Consider the following 26,062-nt stretch of genomic DNA (forward strand, 5'->3'; position numbering starts at 1 on the left):
AAGGTTAAGTGATTTGCCCAGGGTCACACAGATAGGAAGTGTCTGAGGATGTATTTGAATCCAGGAAGATGAATCTTCCTGACTCCAGGAGCTGTACTCCATCCACTTCGCCTCCTAACTTCCTTTTTTTTTTTGTTTGTTTGTTTTTTTAAATTAATAGCTAGCACTCATATAGCTCAATAATAAAGCGCTTTACATATGTGGTCTCATTTGATACTCACAACAATCCTATGAGGTAGGGGTTGTTATTATTTCCATTTCAGAGATGAGAAAACTGAGAGGGGTGAAATGATATGCCCAGGGTCTCATTGCTAATGTCAGAAGCAGGATTCAAGCTGATGTTTTCCTGATACCAAGTTAGCACTCTATGCACTGGACCACCTACCTACCACATTACTAATCACAATAATTCTTACTCTTTTTTTTTTTTTTTTGGTTGGGCAATGGGGGTTAAGTGACTTGCCCAGGGTCACCCAGCTAGTAAGTGTCAAGTGTCTGAGGCCGCATCTGAACTCAGGTCCTCCTGAATCCAGGGCCAGTGCTTTATCCACTGCGCCACCTAGCTGCCCCCCACAATAATTCTTAAAGACAACACTGTGGAGGTGAGCATTACCCAGAAAATATATAGGGATTCCCTGATCTACCTTCCCTGCTCTTTACCATGTAACTAAAACTACCAAGAGAGATCAGGAAGTAGAAGAAATGATGGGCCCAGCTGCCAGTATGCAATTCAAGAAGCTGCTCTATCAGCTCAGAGACTTCCTAGCTTTGTTCTATGTCTCTTCTGTACTTAGAACATTTTAAGAAGTACTCACTATGCCCCAAATAATTCATACTGCTGCAGGGGAACTGGCCAGGATTCATTGTCCTGATCTTAGAAGAAAAGTTCTAGAACCAACTTTTCCAGTGATTTCCTTGCTTGACTTCCCTGTGAAAAATTCATTACTATTATTTTAGAAAGAATTTTTTCTGTTTAGTAGTGTCATCTTAATTATACCCTTTTCCTCTTTTGGGTGAGGGAAGCATTCGTTATTCAGTCCTTTCAGTTGTGTCCTATTCTTTTTGAACCCTTTTTGGGTTTCTCTGGCAAAGATACTGCAGTAGTTTGCCATTTTCTTCTCCAAATCATTTTACAGGTGAGCAAACTGAGGCGAAGAGAGTTAAGTGACTTGCCCAGGGTCACACAGCTAGTAAGTGTCTGAGGGCCAGATCTGAATTCATGTCTTCCTGATACCAGTTCCAACATTCTATCCCACTGTGAAATCAGGAGACCCGCACAAGTATAATAGTATTTAAAGTCAAATTTAAAGATTTAAAGTCAAAGAACCTGGGTTCAAATGCTGATTCTGCTATTTACTACTTCTATGCCTACCCGCAAGTCATTTAACCTCTCTCTGCTTCTCAAATTCTTCATCTATAAATGAGGAGGGTAGAACTAGATGTTAACTAAAGACTCCTGTAACATTCTATGGTTCTAGGAGCTTCCTGGGGCAGCTAGGTGGTGCAGGGGATAGAGTTCAGGAAGACCTGAGTTCAGATTTGGCCTCAGACACTTACTAGTTGTGTGACCCTGGACAAGTCACTTAACCCTCTTTGCCCCAGTTTCCTCACCTGTTAAATGAGCTGGAGAAGGAAATGACAAACCACTCCAGGATCTTTGCCAAGAAAACCCCAAAAGGGGTCTCAGAGAGTGATAGAACTGAACAACAACTGAGCAACAAGCTTCCTGGAGAAAGGGAATGTATACATATCACTCATGAAATCCTGTCTCAGTGGTACAACATCCTCTCCTGCAAGTTGGAAGTTGTTGGGAGAAAGAGGAGGGCCGGGAAATAGACCCTATAATGAAAAATAATGAAGCAGACCCAAAACATTTGATAAATGGATCGCTTCACTGGTCTTTAGTTTCAAAAGCTTCTTTCTGAGCATGTGTGTTTTCTACATGAAAAACCCCATACTAGCTATCACTCTGAAGTCTGGCTAGGTGGAGCTCTTTTAAAGAGCAAGACAAGTATCCTCAAATTCTGTTTGCCTTATAATCTCCATTCCTCCACTCCGCCCCACTTTTTCTTTTTTCTTTTTTTTTCTTTTTTTGCAGGGCAATGAGGGTTAAGTGACTTGCCCAGGGTCACACAGCTAGTAAGTGTCAAGTGTCTGAGGCCAGATTTGAACTCGGGTCCTCCTGACTCCAGGGCCGGTGCTTTATCCACTGCGCCACCTAGCTGCCCTCCACCCCACTTTCAATAAGGACTGTAGAATCACAGGATCATGGAGGCAGCTAGATTGTACAGTGGATAGAATATTATATTTCAACCAAGGATGACTTGAATTCTAATCCTACATCAGACACTAGACCCTAGTTCTAATCCTAAACCTGACACATACTACATATGGGACCCTGGGCAAGTCACTTCATCTTTCTCAGCCTCAGTTTCTTCATCTGTAAATGGAGATAATAACAGAACCTAACTCAGAATTCTTGTGTGGCACTGCAGAAACCTTAAGGTGTCATATAAATGCTATCTATTATTACCAAATACCTCATTGTATAGATGAGTAAACTTATGTCCAGAGAAGTGACAGAGCCAGGATGTCCTTTGACCCCAAATCCAACCCTCTTTCTCCCTGAACCACACAAATTAGTGATGCTGGTTTGTTATTCTGGTCTCTGATGTAATTTTCTTCTCTCTAGGCCACATTAAGGCAAGGAAATAAGGAATGCCAGTGAAGGGGGAAGGATGGAGGAGAAGAAATCAGGTCACTGCCAGATTTATGAGAAATGGGAATGAGTGATTTTTAAAATCCCCACATCATCGCATTTGTTGCAGTTTTGATGCTTAACCTCAGGTAACTCCTGCTGGACAGTGACGGGAGAAAATAGAGGTTGTAACTTGTGCACTCAATAAATAGGTTTTAGAATAGTCTCCAAGGAGATGTGACTATAAATTCCCTAGGCGAATCTTCTTACAAAACAGCTCCACATTCTTGTCAGCTTTTTCTCCAGTTCTAAATGTCTGGTCTGTCTTCTTGGCCAGTTAAGATTGTGGGCTGAAGAACAACCAAATTTTAGGCACTAAATAGTAGAGTTAATTATAAACATTTTAACTAACTAGCCTCGTGCCCGGTCAATCTGTTTCTATGGAACACTGGTTTTGAAGTGTGTACTCGGTCAGATGCCATTTAAGTCGAGCCAATTAGCTTAGCCTTTTGACTCAGCTGTGCCTGACCTAAACCTGAATGTGGTTTGACTGTGGCTTTGAAATATCAGACTCCTGCACACACGCCTTCACTCCCGTCTTCATTTGGCAACAATTCTGAAGCAAGTTTGTGATCTTGCCAACATCAAAAGCCTGGTTTGTAAGATAAGGTAATATTTGAAGTTTGCTCAGTTTCATTCCCTTGTATCCAAAGTCAATCCATAAATAAGATATAAGCAAATAATAATAAAAAGACAACCCCCCTTACAAGGAATAGAAATCAGCTTTTTCATGATTTGACACCTAGATCCCACCCCCTCAAAGAAGTGAGCTGATCCAGAGTATAAAATCCAAATATCACCTAAGAAAGAGAAAGAGAGAAGGCTGAACACAGTCTACTTTGCTTCCTTGGCTTTTGCCAACTTTTAAGTGCCCATGCCATACTTGGGAAGAAAAAGAGACTGCTGCCTCTGATATTGTCAGACTTTACACTTTATCACAGCTAAGCTCAGACCCCCTGGAATGACACTACAATCTTTCTGCCCCAAAGCCCTAGCACTGTAGTTTAGGACTCCTGCTGGGATTCTAGACAGTGAACTTTTTTTTTTCAATTTAAATTTGTATTATCTTTTTTTCCTATCACCTTCATTTCCAAATGTCTCCCTCCTCATTTCCCCTCCCAGAGAGTTTTAATCCTTATAACAAAGAATAAAAGAGAACAACAACAACAACAACAAAAATCAAACTAAGATATCAACCAAGTTCAACATTATATATGGGGCTCCACACCCATAGTCCCCCCTCTCCTCTACAAGGAAGGGGGTGGGGGAGGAGCTGCAGTCTCCTATTTCTTTTGGGGGGCCAAGCTCAGTCATTCTAATTTCAAAGCATTCAGTTTTGATTTTTGTTCTTCTTCTTTCCACTTACATTGCCATAGTTGTTATATGTACTGTTTTCCTAGTTCTACTTACTGGCAGTGAACCTTTTAAAAAGCTATTTCTTCAGAGGCTGGAACTCTCCTAGTAACAGGCTCATAAAACAGCATGTTCACTGATCTACAGAGTATGGAGACCCACATTCCCAGCCACTTTAAAGATGGCGGCTTATTTCCTATTAAAATGGTCTTCCAATGGCCCTTGGGGGAGAAGGAAAACATTTCTTTTTAAAATCCTGGCTCTATAAATTCCAGCTTCTCTCCCTTTGCCACTCCCTAGAATCTACAAATGCAGCATCTGGAGCAAAGAGAACTAGTCTCATCTCTACCTGGGACTCTTGCAAAAAGATATTAACCCAGAATCAGTTCTACCAAGAATGGAGAAGACAGCTTTTCCTATGTGTCTAATGAACTCAAATCTTCTATAATCAACTAAAGCCCACATATGATGCCCACCCCACCCCCACCCCTTGCCCTACCCTAATTCTCTTCCCCAAGCTTGAGGCTCCCAGCAGTCCAATCAACCCAGCTTCCCCAAGCTCCTCACAGTCTGCACTGTCTATTGTTACAGCAGGAAAAAACAGCCAGAGATCTTTTCATGACTGCTTTACTAGGAGCTCCCATTCACTTGTTCAAGTAAATTTCAAAGAGGCCTGCTACCCTCTTATCCCCTTTAAGCTCCCCTAGACCAACAATGGACTGAAAGCAATTCAGTTCAGCTTTTCATCCACCACACATTTTATTTCTCACTTGGTGCTCTTATCTGTATAAGGCCTATAATTCGAATGGCTATGAAGAGAGGGTATAATCCCAGCCCTGGGAATCCCCAGTGACCCACCCTACACACTAGCATAGAAAGGACTAGACCCCTGAATTCTCTGCAGCAAGAGAACACACACACACACACACACACACACACACACACACACACACACACACACAGAACCAGTCAGAAATAAAAGCTTCCTTGGACCTGTTTTGTTATTTAATCAGCACAAACTCTTGCCCAATGGTTCCAAAGTCTGACCACCTCACAAGGACTTTCTAATGGGTTCAATGGTTTGTGAATTACAAGTCAAAAGTGATCTATTCATATTGCTATAGGCTCTTTAAAAATGTTTCTTTCTTTTTTTTTTTTTTTTGACCGTTTCCTTAGTTTTGAATGGTGTTTCTGCATTTAGGCGAGGCTCAACTAACCAGGCTGGTGGGTTTTTCCTCATATTTAGGTCATGCCATTGCTTCAGACTAAGAGATGCCACTATACCAACATAGCACACACGAAACAACATTTTAACTCCAGTCACAAAGCACAATGGATACTCGAGGATGATTTCATCTATTCCCACACAAGCAGCTTCCACATGCAGAGTATCAATTCTACAAAGGACTTAGAGAGGTACAGCTGGAAAGGGGCAAGTTACGTTTTTTTCCCCTGGGAAGGCCCTAAGATCAAACAGCATAAGCAGAACCACCTCCAAATAAAGCCAGGCAAGCATTTCCTCTGGGAAAGGGGGAGGGGAGATGTAAAAGGAAAACACACTATGTCCATTTTTTTTCCCTAAATAGCTATTAATAAACGGAAGAGACCTGACCACTAAATAACCAGTGGGGGTCCTAAGAGAAAAGATGCTTTGAAAAAGTTTGGGTTTTTTCCCTCAATTGTGTATTTTTAAATCTGGATAAAAGCTCAAAGCTACTTCAACCCCACCCCCAATCATTTTCCAAAGGAAAAAGGGGATCTAATCTATCTTACTTATTTCAATTCACAGAGGCAGAAGTAGGAAGAACACCAGATCTGGGGTCAGAAGATTCAGGTTAATATTTGACTTTGCTACTAACAAGCTATATGACTTCAGTCCCTTTCTCCTCTCTGAGCCTTAGATTCCTTATCTGTAAAATGAGATGGGTTATTGAGATAATTTCTAAGGTTCCCTTCAGCTCTAACATTTTGTGATTATGATTCAACATACATTAGGCTTATACCCAGTACAATACAGTATAAGCATTGACAGAGCCCATTTTTAGATGTCAAGAGAGATAGAGATATTATAAAGACCCTGCCCTAATGGCACTTTATTATCTAGAAGGGCTATATGACCCAAATGCCACCATTTCTGTTAGTAAAGACTGTCTCCCTTGGGACATCCCTTACTAACAGAAATGGTGGCATTTGTTTGTTAAAGGGTAGGTAGGAAGTAAAAAAGGAAAGGGTAAAGATGAAATTCCAAGCATAAGAAACATTATGAGCAAAGGTGCCAAAGTCCAACAGCACAAGGTGTCTTCAGACTGAGAATTATGACAGGAAAGGTAGCAGATTATAGAGAGCCTTGAATGCCATGCAAAGGAGTCCAACTTTTACTCAAAAGGCAATACAGAGCCAAGGTAGACCAAATAGGAGTCATACATGCATTGGATTGGTGTGACAGGAGTATGAAGGATTCATCAGTTAGGAAGTCTATTTTCCACTCAAGTAGATGGTAACAAGGGTAACTGGTATAGCAGCAGAGGAAAGAAAAAGAAAGGGATGGAGAGAAGGGATATTTTGAAAGTAGAATCAGCAGGACTTGCCAAGCACCTAGATATGAGAAGAGAAGGATTGATAAGAATCTAAGAAAATACAAATATAGTCAATGTCAGTGACTAGGGAACAGAGAAGCCTGTCTTAAGGAACAGATCAATTTAATTTTGGACCAGTTTGAAATATCCCTGGGACAGGCAGGTAAAGAGATCTTGTAGGTATTCTCCAGAAGGAGAAAGAGGTTTGGCCATGGCTACAGATAAAGGCTATTGAAGTCTTGAGAATAAATGAAATGGCAAAGGAAAAGATAAAGAAAAAAAGTGGGTTGAGAACAAAACCTTGAGAATATGATGTCTCTGAGGTCAAGGAAGAAATCTAAAAGAAAGGCATGATCTGTACAAAATAATTCAGAAGGTTAAGTAGGGTGAGGGCTAAAAAAAGGCCATGGGATTTGGTGATTAGAAGGTCATTAGTGACCTTAGAGAAGGTCATCAGTGACCTTAGAGAAGGTTGGTGGGGCTATACATCCCAGCATAAGGAGTTAAGGATGAGAAAGCCACAGAATTGCATAGAAAGTTTTTAAACAAGTTTATTAATGAAGAAGAGAGAAAGATGGAAGGGTAGTTGAATGGTATAGAAGGGACAGGGGAAAAGTTTTTTCCCCCCTTCTAATCAGCAAACCTGAGCATGTTTGTAATCAAAATGAAATCAGTAGATAGAGATTAAAGATCCATAGGAGGGATAAGGAAAAAGGCAATGACTACTGGAGCAAAGACCTGGATTTTGACCATAAGGAAGGAGAAGAGAGCAGGTGATAAGATAAAGGCAAGTGATAAGGAATGGAAAAGAGGAAATTAAATCATTCCCATCATATGGCCTCAATCTAAATAATCTTCTGTAAGGATGTGAGTGGGTGTGGGATAAGGTTGGAAGCTTGAGAGAGAACAAGATTGGAAACTGGGGAAATTAGGTAAGGAGTCAGTAACAACAGAGAAGGAAGATTTGTGAGTAGCTATGAGGGCCCAATTGTGATGAAAGCAGCCTAAGTCCGTATTGTGTCTTTATTTCTGGGTGCTAATGAATTGATTTCTCCTACTGCCATCCAAAAGCAGAGCATGTGCAAGGTGGAAGTTACCCAACTTTGAGGATTCCCATGTTTGGAATGGTAGCGGACTGGAGGTTTAGTGATTCAGTTACAATGGTAAGGCTTATGGGGTCAAAGTTTAGTATGAAGGAAAGGAAAACTAGAGGGAAAAGAGATGGACTGGCAAGAGAAGGGAGAAATGTGACAATATTAGGCCTCCAAGCCGCCTAAATATACGTAGAATCCCTGGACTAAGGTTCATTATTTTCACCCACAAGAGAACCATCAATGACTACTTACTCTTTACAAAAAATTCTTACATGTTTATCAAATTTCTAAACCCAAAGCAGATTAGAAGCAGCAAACTGCAGACAGGAAGAAGAGAGAACAGGTATGATACTGACAAAAATACTAACTCAATATGTTTGCAAGCTCAATGAGCCTACAGTAAGATATACCAGCCCTCTCCCCAACCAAAAACATCTAATTCTGCTTCAAGAAAAGTATAGCTTCAAAATGAAGGGAATTCAAAAGAGAAAAAAAAGACCCATGTGTACAAAAAATATTTAAATCAGCTCTTTTTTTTTTTTTTTTTTTGCGGGGCAATGGGGGTTAAGTGACTTTCCCAGGGTCACACAGCTAGTAAGTGTCAAGTGTCTGAGGCTGGATTTGAACTCAGGTACTCCTGAATCCAGGGCTGGTGCTTTATCCACTTCGCCACTGAGCCGCTCCCTAAATCAGCTCTTTATTCAGCAAAGAACTTGAAACTAAGTGGGATGGTGCCCATCATTTGGAGAATGGCTGAACATATTATGGTATATGAATGTAATGGAACACTATTATGATATAAGAAAGGATGAAAGGGATGACCTCCAAGAAGCTAACGAAATTTTGTACATACTGGCAGAGAATATAAGAAGCAGAAATCAGGAGAACAATTTTTACAATAACAATATTGTAAAGACAACAGGGAATGACGCAAATTCTGATCATTGCAAGGACCAACCATGATTCTGATAGGACTGATGATGAATGATCTGTATTATCCACATCCTGTCAGATACAGGATTCAAGATGCACAATGAGACTATTCTTACTACTACTACTACTACTACTACCACCACCACCACCACCACACCAATAGATACCATTTATGTAGTACTTATTACATAACAGGCATTCTGCTAAGTGTTTTTTACAAATATTATCTCATATTATTTCATTTGATCCTCACAGCATCTCTGTGAGGTAGGTGCTGTAATTATCACCATCTTCCAGTTGAGGAAACTGAGGCAGAGTCAGTGACTTGCCCAAGGTCATATAGCTAGAAAGTAAATCTGAGGCCAAATTTGAACTCAGGTCTTCCTAACTCCAGACCACTAATCATAATCACCGCATCACTTAAGTGCTATGCATTTCCGGACATGGACAATAAGAGAATTTTTTGTTTTGCTTGACTATACGTAATTGTTACAAACATTTTCTCTTTTTTTCTTTTAAATTGGGATTGGGATGGGAGAAAATAAATGCTTTTTAATTTTTTAAAAAATGGGGGGAAAGGAGGGAATAATCCCACCATATAGTGAGATCAAACCAGTTATGAAGTATTATGCTCAGTTAGTTGTAGATACCACCACTCAAGGAACTATGCTGACAAAGGTCTTGTATACCCAAAAACCTTATATCTGCTCATTTGTGGTAGCAAAAAATGGGAAACTCAGGGAGTGTCCACCTACTGGGGAATGGCTAATTAAATTATGGTACATTATTTCATGAAATATTATTTATTGTGCCATAAGAAATGACAAAATGAACAGCTTTGAAGGAAAGTGGGAAGACCTCTATGAACTAATGAAGAGTTGTTGTGAGAAGAACTGGGGGAATAATTTATACAATAAAAAACAAAGTTATAGAGAAAAATCAGCTTTGAAAGACTTTAGAACTTTTATCAATGCAATGATACACCACAAGGCCAGATAAAACATGCCACCCAACTCCTGCCAGAGATGGGATGATCTTAAAATGCAGAATGAGACACGCAGTTTTGGACATGGCCAATATGAGAATTTGTTTTGCATGATTATGTATATTTATTGTGAAGCCTTTGTTTTTGTTTTTGTTCTGTTTTTAATTGTTCAATGAGAGGTGGCAGACTGTGGGAAGGTGAGGTAATAAATGCTTGGAAAAAAATAAATAAGGCACTGATTAACTGGACTGTCCAGAAGAAGGGAACCAACACGGTTAAGGGCCTTATGACCTTACACTCTGTTGAAGGAACTAGGAATTTATAAAGTGAGGGGGACTAGCTATGCTTTAAAGTCTCTTCTAGCTCTAAATCTATGATACTATGTTTAGGCCTGGAAAAGACTGGGGAGGCGGGGCAGGGAGAGGGATAAAGACACAGTCTTTAAGAGCTATCTTAGGAAAGCAGGATTAGGCTTTCTGTAAGGCCCCCAGGGGACAGTACTAAGAGTAATGGGTACAAGTTGAAGAAAAGCAGATTTGAGCTTGATGTGAGGAAAAACTTCCTAATAAACTGGGCTGACTTGGAAGGTAGTGGAGTTCCCCTCTCTTGAATTCTTCAAGCAAAAGCAGGATGACCACAGAGGAAATTCCTGAATTAAATAGCTTCTAAGATTTGGTGATACTGGGATAATTGACTACTGAAAGCAATTGAGGAGGAGGAGACAGGAAAATTCTAAGTAGAGCCAAAACTCAAAGCATACCAGTTTGGGTCACTTATTATATGGGTTAACAATCCTACACCTCTGAATAAACTCATTTGGCCTCCCTAAGCCATCAAGAAAATGTTAAATTATGTTTTAGAAGGCAGAGAAGTATGTAATACTTCAGAAATATCTTACTAATGTTAATGGATAAGCTTCAGTCATTTGGAAAAGTCACATATCTAACACTGCAATCTCCTCCCTGCATTGTGCTGAATGAATAAGCCACTAATTTTAGCCCCAAATTGCATAACCCCTTTGATCATCCACCTTTCTTCACCATAATCTGCCCAGAATGATACTTGGCTGCTAACAGAAATCCCATTTGCCCTCAAAAAGGCAAAGATTTTTTGACATCAAGCATTCTTAAAGTAATGATCCTCATGCTCTGAAGACAAGTTGAAATCAGTTGTGCTTGATGACAGTTATTACTTTATAATCTTCCTCTATTAACATTACTTATAATTCGTCCTCCCCATTACATGACACCTTTTACCCTCCCAAAGGTCTGTGGGGCCTTTATCAATAGCAATGAGAAGACACAAAAGCAATGAGTCAGTGGTACAGCCATTATTGAACTAGAAGAAAACTTTGGACATCAACATGGTCCAAATACCCTCTTATTACGGAAAAGTGAAACTCAGGCTCAGAAGTGATATGATTCACCTCCTATTATACTATCAGCTGATGGGTGAAATGAACTCTGAGGTGTGACTGAACAAGTGAATGTGGTTCGCCAGATAAGTTAGAATTATGGAATGTACAAATGTATCCCTATGGAGCAGTCATTGCTCAAAACATTTTTCAAAACTGCCTCTAGAGACTGACTGAGACATGCAAGAAAAATTGCATTGACCGATGACTATGAATCACTGGGGATCCAAAATGGTATTAACCAGCTTTATTACCCATCTTGGGCAGCTAAGTGTCAAAGTGGTTGGAGTGTCAGTCATAGGAAGACTCCTCTTCCTGAGTTCAAATCTGGCCTCAGACATTCACTAGCTGTGTGACCCTGGGCAAGTCACTTAACCCAGTTTGCCACAGTTTCCTCAACTGTCAAATGAGCTGCAGAAGGAAATGGCAAACCACTCCAGTATCTTTGCCAAGAAAACCCCAAATGGGGTCATGAAGAGTCAGACATGACTAAACAACAACAAATTACCCATTTTATTACCCAGAATTGACTCAGGAATATTTTTGGCTTTTCCAAAAATCAAACCCACCCTCAATGGAAGATCTATCACCACTGAGTATGTCTGAAACAATGGGGCACCAGCTGGATGTTTGAGTAGAGATATTTCTTTTTAAAAATCTATTTTAAAGACACACCTTGTAGTACCCCAGGTTGACCAAAAACCCAGTACTAAACTCTTTTCACCACACTGAACAAGAGAGGACCTAAATCTGAATCCTACTAATGCCATTCCCTTTCCAGCTGTTGAGAATAAAAAGAATAACGTGGGAGCCCTAGCATTCAGAGACAGTTTATGCAAAGCCTGGGGAGAATGACATGATCAGCATCTATCCCTTCCAGGCAGAGGATTCTGTAATCCAACTTTAGTTTCTCACTACTGGGGCACCACCCTGTTTACTGCCAGCTCCTCTCAAAGCATTAAATTCGGAAGTACTCTGACTTTCACTCCAAAACAAAACAATAAATCACCCCAAGATGGGAACTTCAAAGCAAAAAGTAGACTAACTTTATGTCTTCAGCAGCATTCATATCCTCAACCCCACTCAGCAGCACAAGGGCAATGACATACTTACACACTACTGTCCGTCATTGACATGGAGTCATCAGTCAGCGCATCACTTGAGATTTCACTGTCATTGGCGCTAGCTGCCGGAGCAAAGACATGGCCAGAGCTTACGTGATATGGATTAACTGGATCATTCCTCTTGAAGGATCTAAAAAGAAAAAGTCCAATAGGAGTACAGTCAGTAATCTGCCCTAGGAACCAGATAAATCAGTGACCAAGGACATAGAGGGAATTGGGTAGTTATCTACCCAGTTCCAACCCACTATAACCACTCCAGCCCCTACGCAGGATACCTGAATTCTTATGCTCATTAAATAATTCATCTTGGCAAAAATAATTTCCCACAAAAGTACCTGATATGCCCCCCACCCCTATAGCAGCTGAATTGCTCCCAGACTAAGAGAAGAGGCTAGCTCCCTTCACCCCTCTCTGCCCCACTTACTATTGACCTGCATAGTTGCCTCAAGTAAGGCTGATCAATGAGTAGTTTCCCAGGAATGTTAGGAAGAAAACTTTAAATTAATTTTTCAAGAGAGAAATAGAGTTTTTTTCACAAGTAGTGAAGGGAGGTGTATGACCTGAGAGGGACACTGAGGGAAAAGGTTAACCATCACCAAATCATCCCTGTGCAACTAGCAGAAACTGACTTCTCCCACAACTTTCATGGCATAGGGTAGGATTTCAATGCTGGGGGTCAGTGCCCCAAACAGCCCAAGCAGTCCAAATTGCAGGCCCTATCCTGACCCTTTCTTGGGGAGTAAAGTCTAGAAAACTGGAGAGTCTGGTTTCAACATTAAGAATTGGTATAAAAAAAAAAAGGAATTGGTATGAGTTAGCTGGGAAGGCAATCCATGAAAAATTATAATGGTGTGTTTTGAACACTCTTCCACTCTCTTTACACCCCCTTCCCCCCCCACCCCACATACATTTATACACAATAACTACCATGCTTCTGCCAAGAATGGTTAGGGCCAGCTGGATTAAAGTGAGCAGCACAGCTGTTTAAATGGAAAGAAGTCCTTGGCCCTTCTTGCATCTCTAGGCCTTTTGTTTCACTGACCATTGGCTGGCTCCCCACTTTCAACCTCTTGAGCTCAGTCTTTAGAGAGTTCCCTCACATAACAAGTGTCTGCTCCTCCCCTGCTGAGCTGCATTCCTCTGGTGTGACCAGTAAGGGGCTTAAGGAGGTAGAGATGAACCTCTTTCAGCAGGACAGTGCTAACACTGACAGCATGACTAAAGTTAGCTCCCCCATTAAAGCTTGACCTTTGGGGGAGGGTGTAAAGGAGAGGAGAGAGGCTGCTTACAAAGAATAAAGGAGATAGTTAAGCTCAGCTAGACCTATCATGCTTTCCTGAGAGAACAAAGGATATAAATATAGACAGAAATGAAAAAGTAGAAGACTAATGACAGGCCCAAGAGAGCTCAAATCAATCTGCAAGCATCCTAAAGAGAGCATGGTCCTTGGATGAAAAGTGGTATTATTACTTGGTAAAGAACATACCACCTCAGACAGCAATAATTACAGTATATGTCAGAGGTTCTTAACCTGGAATTCATGAATTTTTAAAAAATATTTTCATAACAAATTCAATATAGTTGGTTTCCTTTGTAATCCTATTAATTTTATTTTATACATTTAAAAAAAAAGATCATTCCAAGGAGTTCAAAGTCTTCAAGATTGCCAAAGGGGTCTATAACACAAAAAAGATTAAGAACCCCTGGTAGTTTCCAGCTGGAAAACAAGGCAACTGAGAGAGACAATCAAATCAAATATAATTTGAATATCTCTGTGCATGGTGCTACCATATAGGATGCTATGGGACACACAAAAATGATGAAGATATGAGATTAGAGGCATCCTTGCCTTCAAGGATCTTCCACTAAGGTTGGAGAGTTGAGAAGTCCCCATATACCCACTCTAAATCTATTATCTGAGTCCAATCTCATTTTATGGATTTGTAAACTTAACGGGTTTAAGTGACTTGCCCAAGTTCACATGGCTAACAAAAGAGCAGAGGCTAGATCTAAGGTTGGTTCCCAATTCCCAGATGATCCCAAATTTAGCTTTCCATGCTCTTCGTATGCTCCAAAGGACTGAGAAATTGAAAATGAGATCTTGGAATCTTTAAGTGAGTGCACAATTGCCTAGAGGAGGACACTGAAACTATAACATAAACAGATGTATGGTAAACATACAGAAATTATAAAAGCCAGCCTCACCCCCTTTACACAAAAAAGCTATATCCTATATTTCTGTGCTCCACTAACAACTACTTGTTAATGTAATGTAATGTAATGCTTGAAGGTCCACATAGCACTTTCCTCTTATCAACTTAGTGGGGTGGATATTGTGAGATTTATCATCCTCATTTCACAGAGAAGGAAATGCTAGATGTGACTTATCCAAGGTCAAACAACCAGTAAACATTACAGTAGTAGTTTGGACCCATGTCTCTCCTGACTCCAGATCCTGGATTGTTTTCCACTACACCATTGCTGCACTAATATCAAAGGACACAGAAAATGGAGAAAGAGGGATTGGTAGAAAACACTGGAAATTATTACAGGCTTGGATAACCAGATCCAGTAGGCAAGACTCAAGAAACTGTACTGATTCAACCTGGAAAAAAAAAAGGATGGTAGTGGGATGATTTGAGCAAACTTTCAAGTATCTGAGGAGCTCTCAGAGGACTGAAGATAGTCATGAACTATATCATTCATTACTATCTTTAGAGAGGGCAGAACAAGAGAGAAGTGTAAATGAAGAGGGGTAGGGAAAAGAGCAATGGTGAGATGGAATTCTACAAAAAAAGCTAGGGTAGAAAAACAGACTAGCTGGGGAAGTTGGGGTGGGGGGGACCGGTGGAGAGGAGAGAGAAGAATGGTGAAAACTTAGCTTCCTTGCAATTCTTTTAAAACAGATTCGATTCTCTAGGTTGGTTTCATATCCTTGCCCAGAAGCAGGGGGATGGGTTAAATGTTTTAAAACCCATCCTAACCAGATCTGTTAGGTTTTTTTTCTTCTTCAAATCAAAATCAAACTTCCATTAGACTAACAATCACAAGGGTGTTGGACCTGGATTCAGGAAAACCCAAGTTCAATCCCACCCCTAAACGTTTACTAGCTGCTTCATATGTCCTGAGTAATTCTTAAATTACTTTAGCTTCGGTGTTCCTGACCTGAAACATGGGTACAAAAATGCCCTTAGCATTTACTTTCACAATGTTGTCTCAAATGAGATAATCAATGCACAGCATTTTCTTCGCAAACCTTAAGATCACAATAAATGTCAGATGTTTGATAGTCTCAGCAGTTGATAACTAGGAAGTCTCTTTGTCTGGCCTCTGTTTCCACAGGTGTCCTACACAATCCCCATGATCTCTTTTTCCATTTTTTAGTACTTTGTGATAAAAATTTAGTGAATCTCTATTCTGAGTATAGTACTATAATCCTGAGAGGCCTTGGGAATACTCCTGTAAACACTAGAGTTTCAACTCATTAGCACTTGGTCTTCCCTTTAAAAAGTCAAAAGATGAACAACAGGTACCCAAAGTCTACCTTTAGTGGCCCTTAAGTACCTTCTTATATCCCTATACTTTTATTATCATTCTCATGTTAACAGATCAGCAATTAGTCATTTTTGATTGGTTACCTTCAAACCAAATGGTAGAAACTACCTTTAATCGATCTTCCCCTAGAAATCCCTCTTTGTGATGCAGCCACACTCCGCCCCCTCCTTTCCATACAAGACCATTTGACTAAAATCACATGTTCACTCATCTATGTTTGAAATCACTCAAAGTTGTGCACTGAGAAATGACACATGGACTTCTTAAAATAAACCCCCTTCTCCTTTCACTTCCAAAATACTAGACTACTGTTTGAGCAGGAATTAAAAATGGGAGTATGTTGCTCCTAACTCAGTTAACTGGAATAAAAAAAAAGTATTGGAATTTTTCTATAATCATAACAAGATGGTGGGGGGGGGAGAGAAAAGTGAGCTCAGTTTTTAAGAACGCAGAACTTTGCAGAAATCTCCGCATACTTTAAGAAAACTGATTAGGGCTGTTTTCTTGTAATTACTTTAAGAAAAAAAAAAACTTGACCATGCTACAGTAATTGTACCCAGATGGCTTGATTGTTTCTCTCCAGTGCTGTTTTGCATCAAGTTGCCTGCAAGGATTTTAAATTCCAATGGAAAATGGTAGCCCAAGATGCAAATTTCATATTGCATACTCAACTCAATCTCCAATCTTAATATGCAAAGTGGTTTCAGCTGTCAGGTGGCAGTTGCTTCGGAGATTCAAGAAGGTCTGATTGTTTTTTCAGACTATTCTTATCTCTTATCTTGACAAGATGACACACAGCATGTTGCTTTCCATACACTGGGCATGGCAAAGGCCCCCTTACAAAGACAGTACAATAGAGTTGGCCTTTCTGGATCCCCTATCACAACCAATGCAATTTAAAGTATTTGTTTATAAGTCTTTCCCAGTCAGTTCAGGGCTCTCAAGTAGCCACTCTGACAATGGAACAAGACTGCTGCATAAAAGCAGGCACACTCCCTCTTTTCTTGAGGCCACACTAACTTGCATTCAATATATTCTTGAATTCACACATCAGGGGACAATTAGGGTTATTGAGAAATACACAAACAAGTAAATTTTAGAGGCTACCAGGCCGTCAGAGGACCTCTTCTCTAACTTAATCATGGAATGCTGGTCCTAGCATAGCTTTACTGTGGCATCTAGGATAATTGAAGCCAAACTTAGTTCCAATAGCTTCACACAAGTTGGGCCTCATCAAGTGAGTTCTTTCAAAGGACAGGAAGCACTTTGAGCCAGTAGAGGGCCATCTGCTTGGCCCAACTTATTTCAAAGGAAGGCCAAGCTCACTGATGTTAGAACAGAGGATTTAATGGGAGGCAGATGAGTCTACCTTGGAGAGGAATACACAAACACTGCCAAAGCAGCACTCTAAAGAAAGAATACAATGGAGTGCTCTTTGGTAGAGATAAAAATCTGTACCCAAAACTAAACTCTCTCTGGATGCTCTTTCCCAAAATAAATGCATTACCCTAAGCTCCTAATTCCATATAACTTCCATTAGCACATATGGTAGTAGAAAAGGCCATTTGTTTTATTTTTTTTTAAAGAACAGTCCTACCAAAAGTCATTGTAACTTATTTACTATGTATATTCTCCAGAAAGACAGAGTATCCAACCATATTTATCGCTACACTCTTTTCCAAGAGGACCATTTTTGTTCATCTAACCATTACTAAAGTAAATGGAACTAGGAGAGTTATTAACAGTTTAAAAGGGCCCAGGTTCAAATTCCATCTCAAACATTTACTAGATTTAGCTTTTCAGCCTCAGTTTCTCACTTATGCACAAGTGTTTATGCTCTTATTAAAAACAGATATTACCTGTAGCACTTAACCTTTACAAGGAGGGCTGTGAGACTCAAGAGATGATTTATGTAAAGCACTTTTTTCTAACCTTAAAACCCAACATAAATGCCAATTACAATTCCAGTAGTTATGAAAGTCCATAAGGAAAGATCTAACGGGCTATACAACCAAGCATATGTAGTAAGGTGGACTATATTGCGTATGAGCATTCGACTAGGCCATGGAACAGTTATTACCTTTTATAAACATGGGGGTGGGGTGGGGAGAGGACTCTCCATCACTCTACTATGAACCAAAGATTTACCTAAGTCAAAAGAAAGGGAAATTCTACATGTGTTTGTCACCCAACAACCCAGGCATAAGAAAACATGTCAAGATAATTTAATGTTTCAGAAGGTCAGTGTGGTGTAGGGAATAGAGGGGCTGGCCTGGGAGTTAAGTCCTGCCTGACACATACTGAGCAAGTCACTTAACCTCAATGTGCCCTAGGAATTTCACTTAAACTCTGCATTGATGGTACTCATCTGTAGTGAGAGAGAAGCTTCTTGTGTTGGTCTCCATCAAAAAACAAAACTAAACAACAAAAACAAAAAACGATCCTCAGACAAGAAAGAACAGTTCAAGTTTGTGTCATCAGAATCTGACAATGACAAGGATTTGAGGGGTGAATAAAAGTGGCCTAATGTAGCATGAATATATATAAAATACCTCAATTCTCCAAATACCATTCCTCAAGAAGGGGAAGATTGTAATGGGGTATAAATGTAGACAAGAAAAAAATCAACAGTATCATGGAAAAACTTGATAAGAGAATGCATTAACTCCCATATCTAACTACCCTAGATGCATTATAAACAGACCAGGATCTTCCTGTTCCCTCAACACTTCACAGCATTAATTCCAACCAAACCTGCTAACAACCCAACTGGAGTCAGCCATATTGCATCCCCACAATGGGCTTAGCTCTACCTGGCTACAACCTGCCTTCAATGAGCTTAAATACTAAGACTATACATAGGTATACAATTACTCTCAAATGGACCTGACAAGACCACCTAGGAATTAATTTACAAAGATATAACACCCAAAACCTCAAACCGGTTAAGGTCGCTTTAAGGTAAGTGGGCTGGGAGACAGAGGCAGAAAACCAAACCCTTAAAAGACAGTACAAGATTACCTAATTGAATATGGAATCATAGAATGACAGATTTAACCAGCATATGGGCAGTATCCCAGAGGTCTTAAATCACCTGTGCAATGTCAACCATCCAGAAAAATATTTTGCAAGATCCTGAAGCAAGATCCTGAAGAGGATCCCTTATTTTCCATTTTTGATATACAACACCTCTTGAGACACGCCCCCTCCCAAGTCTACCTAAGTAACAGACAAGAAGTCCCTCAAAGTAACTGTCTGATGTTTGTAGGAACAGCAACTAAGACAATGCTCCACTCTCTATCTTCCTTATCTTTCCATCCATTATTTAGTTTACATTCATATTTGTTCCCAAAGGCCCAAGTACATCCCACTAAAAGCACAACAATGTATAAAATTAAATACCTAGAAAGGAAACAGTAGCTCAGAACACAGACTTGGCAGGTCAAAAAAGTCCACAATTTTGTTGACTACATAAGGGACTACTAAAGAAATTAACTTTTTCCTTTCCCCTTTTGAGTCTGGAGACAATACTTTAAAATTATAAGATTAACTTTCACAAAGACAACTTCGAAGGTGATGAATAAGAGGGGGGAAAAAACCACAGAGGGAACTGTCATTTGAACAGGTAGGATGGGAGCTGTTCCAAAGATAAAGTATATTAAAAGATCTGGTAATTTTCTAAATGACTATTTATCTTTAGAATCAATGATGAGTAGTACTCCAGAGGCCCCCACAATTTGGGTTAAGGTCTTCATGAACTAAACCATAATATTCAAATTCACAAGTACTTTTTAAAAACCCACAAAAGCTTGAGCTTGTGTACCATCAGAAAACAAAAGCAAAGGCCCACTGGAAAACAGTAAGAAGAATCTCTATATTCAGAATTTTATTGTGAGCCAATACCTAATTCGATCTAAGTGAGCCACAATCTCAGTTATCTATTAACATTAAGCCAGTCTGTTGGCTCTAAACCTAACATGAAAGTCCAAATTATATGGCTTAACCAAAGTAATCTAAGTGTACATGTTACTTCCTGCTCCATCACCAGCTGCTTCCCTTTTTGCATAATTAAACTCCATATAGATGAACAGTGGAATGACCTCTTCCATAAATAGTGGTTTAGTAGATTTGGTGATTCAGAGGCCTTTAAAAAAAAACATTTTACTCTCACTCAAGTCCTTCCCAAATTCCAGCACAGCGAAAGAGCTAACCCACATTCATGACAATTCCTCAAGAGTTTTTGAGGCTGGTAGGTTTCATGCTTCTAACTTCATCACCCTCTTTTAATCAAAGAAGAACAAGATCAGAGAACAGGTTGCTGAATCAACAAATCCTTGTGACAGTGTTTTTTCATTATGGTTCTACAGGTGCTGGTGACAAGTTGTTTAAGACCCAGAATATGTATCCTACTTCAGAAAGGGTTTTCAGTAAATCTCTTTTAAAAAATAAGATGTTTACAAAGCCACTCTTCCCCCAAAGTTCTTACCTGTATCCATTTTCAACAGCTTCTGTGGACCTCACATTTGCTGTAGCCCTTAGTGTTTTGCTGGACAAGCCAACCACTGTAGGCAAAACCTTGCCCTTAAAGTCCTCACAGCTCCACTCCTCTTCTTCATTTAAGGTGGGGAGATACCCACAGACCACCTTTAAACTCCCAAGCCCACTGTTGTTTATATAAGCTGGATTTTCTCCCCCACTCCTTACATATTCGAGGTATATATCAGAAGTCAAAAACATCTGGTAGGCATTTTCCTCCATCACTGTCTGGATCTCAGTTTGAGCTTGATCAAACATGATGGAATCTATCTGCTGTTTCTTAATGCTATCTCTTATGTAGGTCTTGGTGGCTGGTTTCAGCTGCTTGGAGACGATACAGTTATTTTCGATGTACCTTTTGTAAATTGCTTTGGCTACTCTTAAAGTTTTGGTATCCTTAAGGTTCATCTGCCTGAATCCATTGCAGGCAAACCAAAAGTCTAAGGTATCCACACACTGCTCCCTCTCCAGGAAAGTCCGAAAAAGATAGGCGCCATCCTGATCACCCAACAAGGAATGTAAAGACTTGGTCCACCTGGCCAGAGGGGAGTCTGGGGATGCCCTGCCTTCAGGCTCCCCCAAGCCATCTTCATTCCTCCTAGTGTTGGAAGAGATAGGCATAGCCTTGATGACTGGGCTCTTGCCCTGACCGAGGTGGACAGACTGCTGGCATGGTGGCGTCTCTCCTTCTTCTCCTGGCACTGGGGGGCGAGGGGCGTCCTCTCTGAAGCTACTGCTGGGGTCTGAGATATGAGTCACCAACACAGCAGTACTCATGGCGATGGAGTGTTTCTCACAGTTTCTTCTCTTCTGCCAGTTCCCCTCAGCAATCAGCGTGGTCTCTCTTTCTCACTCAAGTCAGCAAAGGCTCCTCTGAACCTTCTCTCTGCAAGAGGAAAAGGGGGAGGGATGGTGGAAGAGAGAGAAAAGAGTATTGATCTAATCAAAACCAGATCCACCCAACATCAAAGCGAGAAAGTAAACAGGCTTTTCAACTCCTTACATTCAAATCAGGCAACCCAGCTATCTCCAATGTGCTAATCAAAAGTATCAGATACACCGTTTCAAAAGAGAAACCTGAACTCCCTGCACACTTTTCCAGTTAGGAGGTTAAAAAAAGACAGAAAGGGTTGAAGAAATAACCTTCAATAAACCCACGCCATCCAGCGAGCCCCATGCAGCAAAGAGCCGGGTCGCCAAAGCGAGCCTTCACCACCACTGGTGTCCTTCCTTCCTTCTCCTCTTCCTCCCCTCCCCAGTCCTGATAACATCAGAGAGACCCAAAGTTGAAGTCGCAGGTCGCTAGCAGGTGAAACCAATTTCGCTCAATTATCCCAACTTGGCTTTGGCTACACAGAATTCGAAACGTGCTCTTCCTCCGGCATATGGTTCCCATCCCTCACCACCACACCCCCTTTCCTTTCCTTTCCTCTCCACTCTTCTCTCACTCCTTAAAAATTCAGATTATGATCCCCAGAAAGGAGCACTCCCAGTCCAGTGCAGAAGCTGCCGTGCGCAGACCATACATCCTGGATGCTGCCCGCGGACCCCCCCCCCCCCAACTAGAAAGATGCATTTTTTCTAGCTGCTTCGAAACCTTGATTTTAAAATCACCCCCCCCCCCAAAAAAAAAACCGCCTCCCCCCCCCCCGCCTGCCCTGGTCCTCTGATACCTAAAGCCCTCAAGGGATAGTTACCTGCAGAGCACTCCGCTCCCGCCCACTTCCCCCCACCCCAGCACACACCAGAGAGCCGACCAACTCACTATCTCCCAATCCCCAAACTTTTTCTGGGGCCACGGTGGCTCAGCTCCCTTTCCACTATCCCACCCCAAACACACACCTTTCCCCCTCAGAACAGAAGAATGAAGAATTCAGAGGCAAAGAAGGGGAGGGGAGGTGGAGACATTCTTTATAGCCTTGCAGAAAGAATCAAAAGCTCCGCATCAGCCCGGTTTGCCTCCCCCGCCAGAAAATCAAATAATGAAAATCCTCCAACAGAGCAACCAAGTACACATGAGAGCCTCCAAGGGGGAGGACGCTCAGACGCGGGCGCTAGAGCCCGACTGGGGGGGGGGAGTGGAGTGGGGGGTGGAGTCTGGGATGTTGGAGCCCCACGGCCTCAGCCTTCCTAAGGAGATTTGCGGTGCTGGGAACCAAAGCACGGCGGGGAACCGTGGGGGCGGGGGTAATGGGGGGGGCGGAGGGGGTCCGGCACTTAGGAACCCCACGACCTCAGTCCCACATTGAGGAGGTCTGCGGTCTTTAGAACCAAAGAGTAGGTGCGGGGACGGGGGAGGGAGGGGGTCCTGGGATGATGAAGTCCCGCAACCTGAGCCATCTGATCTGGAGGTCTGCGGTCCCGGGAACAACCGGAGGGTTGGAAGGAGAGAATAAAGAGGCGAAAGAAGCTGGGGCGGGGGAGAGCAGCTGGCAGAAGGGCAGTGGAAAAGAAAATGAGGTTAAATCCAAGTGTTGGCTAGCAGATCTACCTGAAAGGCGAAGGCATAACGAAGCCGGGTTCTCATCTCCTCCAAGAGCGTTTCCCCGGGTAGAGTCTTCTCACTCTTTCCCCAGACGAGAAAAAAAAAAAAAAAAAGCAAGTGGACCCCTTCCCCTCGGAACCAAAGACACGAGGAGGAGAGGCAGCAGCAATCTTTACAATCCAACCGGCGCCAGGGTACCGGGACCGCGAAGAGAAGAAGAATCTTCAAAAGGACCAATCCTTAAACACCACCCCACACACATTAAATTAAAGGAAAAAAAATAATAAAACTCCAGAAATGGCGACGGGGCTGGTAGTCTCTTTTTCCCTCTCTGTAAAAACAAAACAAAACAAAACAAAACAAAACAAAAAAAGGCTAGACATCTAAGGCGGAAAAGGAGAGTGAGGGGAAGAAAACCTCACTAAACTCCTAAGCCACTTGCTTCCTTCGCGTCCTAAGCAACAACTGACCCCCTAACTAAGCTCTCTGGGCCCCTTAGGACTTCACAGGGAGTAGCTGGAGGAGGGGGAAGAGGGAGGAGGGGAAAGGGGTGGGGGTAAGAGAGGGGTGGAGGGGTACGAGAACTGCCATCCTTTCATCTCACCTACCAAACACACACGCAGACGCGGGGGGGTGGGGGTGGGGGTGGAGCGCGCACACATAAATAATAATGATAATAATCAGACCACAAAAAGATCTCTCTCCCTACCTCCCCCGCCCGCGCGCGCGCGCGCACACACACACACACACACACACACACACACACACACACACACACACACACACACACACACACACAGTCTTCCCCACTTGGATAAGTATTTGCCATAGATCTTTCGGCTTTAGGATCATGAATGGGGGGGGGGGATCTGGAGGGGGGTTTTGGGGAGGACTCCTAGAGAATCTACTCCCACCGCCCCTCAATCTTCCCCTCCCCTACGCAGTCCGCGGCTCCCTTCCTCGCTTGCCTGGGAGCGAGCACCGAAATAGCTTTCCTGAAAAACTTCAAAGCCTCAGCCAAGAGCACATCAAAGGGTTCCAGAAAGGGGCCAGCGCCGGGATCACTGCATTCTTTGCAACTTACCGTGGATCCACTCGTCTGCTCCAGCACTGGGCCCCCTGGCCGGGACCCGGGTTCCGCACCCAACCACCCCAGTCCTGCCCAGCTTTGCAAAGGCATCAGAAAACATGGGCAGCTTTTTTTTTCCGGGGTGGTGGTGGTGGTGGTGGTGGCGGCGGCGATGGTGGTAAGGAAGGGAATGGGAATTAAACAGTAATGTATGAAAATTTTAATCTAACCGAAAAGGCGGGGAGGGGGGGAGTTGAATGGGATCGCTCCACCACCCCTTTTTATGCAAAAGATCCGATGCCTCTTCCACCACCATCCCAGCTTTCCTTCCCTCCCTCATGAACCCCCCTCCCTCCCCTTCTTTCAACACAGGTCTTGTTTCCAGCAGTCATTCCATGCACCAAATGTCCTCCGGGCTATTCCAACAAAAACTGAGCTGTGGGTTTAACTGTGCACATCAAAGGCAGGAGCCGAGAAGCACGGTCCTGAAAGGGAGATAAGCGCCTTTCTGCAACACCCCTGTCCCCCCTTCAACTAACCCACAGCTCTGGAACATAACCCCATGTACACATACATACACATACATACACTTATACATACAGACATACATGCATGCATACATAAATCTTTCCGACTACCCCCCCCTCCACCCTCAGCCCTCTTCTAACCCCCTCGGGATCTAAGAGCTGCCCCAATCCTTTGCTCCCCTCCTGCCGCAGCCCCCTCACTGCAGCCAAGGACATGAATTCCAGGCAGAGAACTCGGGTGGGGGGGAGTGTTATAATTTTTGGTTACCCCCCCATCTCAAAACATTTATTTGATGAGGGTTTTCCATCACACATTACACATGCATTACTATACATGTTAATATAAACAAACATGGCTTTCTTGCAAAGGAGTTTGGAGACTAAGAATACAGATATTAAAATCCATTTTATGGATTATTTTTTTTTAATCCCCGGAGTTGTTACTAAGTTACCAGGACCTTATCAAAGAGAAGCAATCTCGAGCCAACTCCCCCAGGCTTTGGAGCGTCAGAAGTAAGTGATCCCGCCGCCCCAATCATATTAGCCCAGCAATCCCCACAGTGCCCGAGGAGCCTTAAAGGGACAGGGCCCCCCCCACCTCCAACCCCCCCCCCCACCGAGTCCACCACCCCCGGTCTCCGTAGCTGCCCTCAGCCGCCGCACGTTCCACTCCCCACGTTAACCCTTCCTGTGCTGACCTCTCTCTTTTCACAACTTGAGTTTTTGACTTCTTCAAATCCCTGCTTCTTTTTTTTTCTCCGTTCCTCCCGCCCTCCGCCCCACCCCCAACCACGGGTTCTGCCCCCCCGCAGCTCCCCCCCTCACCCCCAGCACTGGAATGCAAGTTTATGTGTAGCATTCTGGCTGTATCCAGTACTGCAAGCCCCGCAGTCGATTTTTTCCCCTATCATCAAACACTTGCCCCCGCCTCCGCCCCCCACCTCCTCCCTCTCCTCTTCTCTTTGAATTAAAGTTTCCCTGGGGAGCTTTAGCCTGCTTACTGGAGAAGGTGGTTTCATACCTGTGAGTTGTATTGGTAAGATTTCAGCCAGCCTAAGCCTGAGCACACACATGCGTGGATGTGTGCATGCATGTGAGTTTGAATGAGTTTTATATGCATAACTACGACTGCAGCCTGGTAATGCAATTGAGCTGGCTCTATGGGTGTTGAAGGAGAAGATGTGTGAGTAGATGCCTAGGTGCTCTAGGGGAGAAGGGGGAAGCAATCCTGACACCTAATTAGAAGGCATTTCCCAATCCAATTAAGATGAAAATCCGCAACCTCACCCCTTGTTCTCGTCCCAAGCCTCTTTTCATTAGCGAAACGTGCACACACAGTCTGTCTGGTAGCCACCAAACTGTTCTAAGGTGTTCACATCCTCCCATGTGTTAAATATTAAAGACATGGAATATCTTTTCTCTAGACACGAGGTTTTAATGTCTTGAAAACTTCTCAATTCCCGCCCCACCCCCTTCAAGTTCTCCCTCTGTCCTAGAGCTCCAAAGACCGATGGTCATAACCTCCTGTCACTGGGAAGAAAATAGTCCACAAACCCAAAAACATTAAGGAAAAAAAAATTTTTAAGAGATGGGAAAAGTGTCTATTTTCCCTTTTGGTGCAATGAAACTCTTTTTTTTAACGTGATGACTTAA

General features: G+C 42.3%; 1 protein-coding gene across 5 annotated transcripts in view; it reads right to left on the reverse strand.

Annotated features, from left to right (window-relative positions):
- Positions 1-25,523, reverse strand: part of AXIN2 (axin 2) — a 46,000-nt gene extending 20,477 nt beyond the window's left edge. Inside the window, exons 1-4 of one of the 5 annotated variants that reach the window (XM_044003045.1) lie at positions 23,898-24,475; positions 22,820-23,144; positions 20,279-21,214; positions 12,227-12,367 (exon numbers count right to left, since the gene is read on the reverse strand). In XM_044003045.1, coding sequence (XP_043858980.1) covers positions 12,227-12,367; positions 20,279-21,105 — 968 coding nt within the window. In that variant the 5' untranslated portion in view covers positions 21,106-21,214; positions 22,820-23,144; positions 23,898-24,475. Of the gene's footprint in view, positions 1-12,226; positions 12,368-20,278; positions 21,215-22,170; positions 22,290-22,819; positions 23,145-23,897; positions 24,476-25,430 lie in introns of those variants that run through there. The other 4 variants (XM_044003049.1, XM_044003047.1, XM_044003046.1 and 1 more) reach the window with 4 other exon arrangements.
- Positions 25,524-26,062: the final 539 nt, after the last annotated feature.

This window comes from Dromiciops gliroides, chromosome 4, assembly GCF_019393635.1.
Source record: "Dromiciops gliroides isolate mDroGli1 chromosome 4, mDroGli1.pri, whole genome shotgun sequence".
Classification (NCBI taxonomy): domain Eukaryota; kingdom Metazoa; phylum Chordata; class Mammalia; order Microbiotheria; family Microbiotheriidae; genus Dromiciops; species Dromiciops gliroides.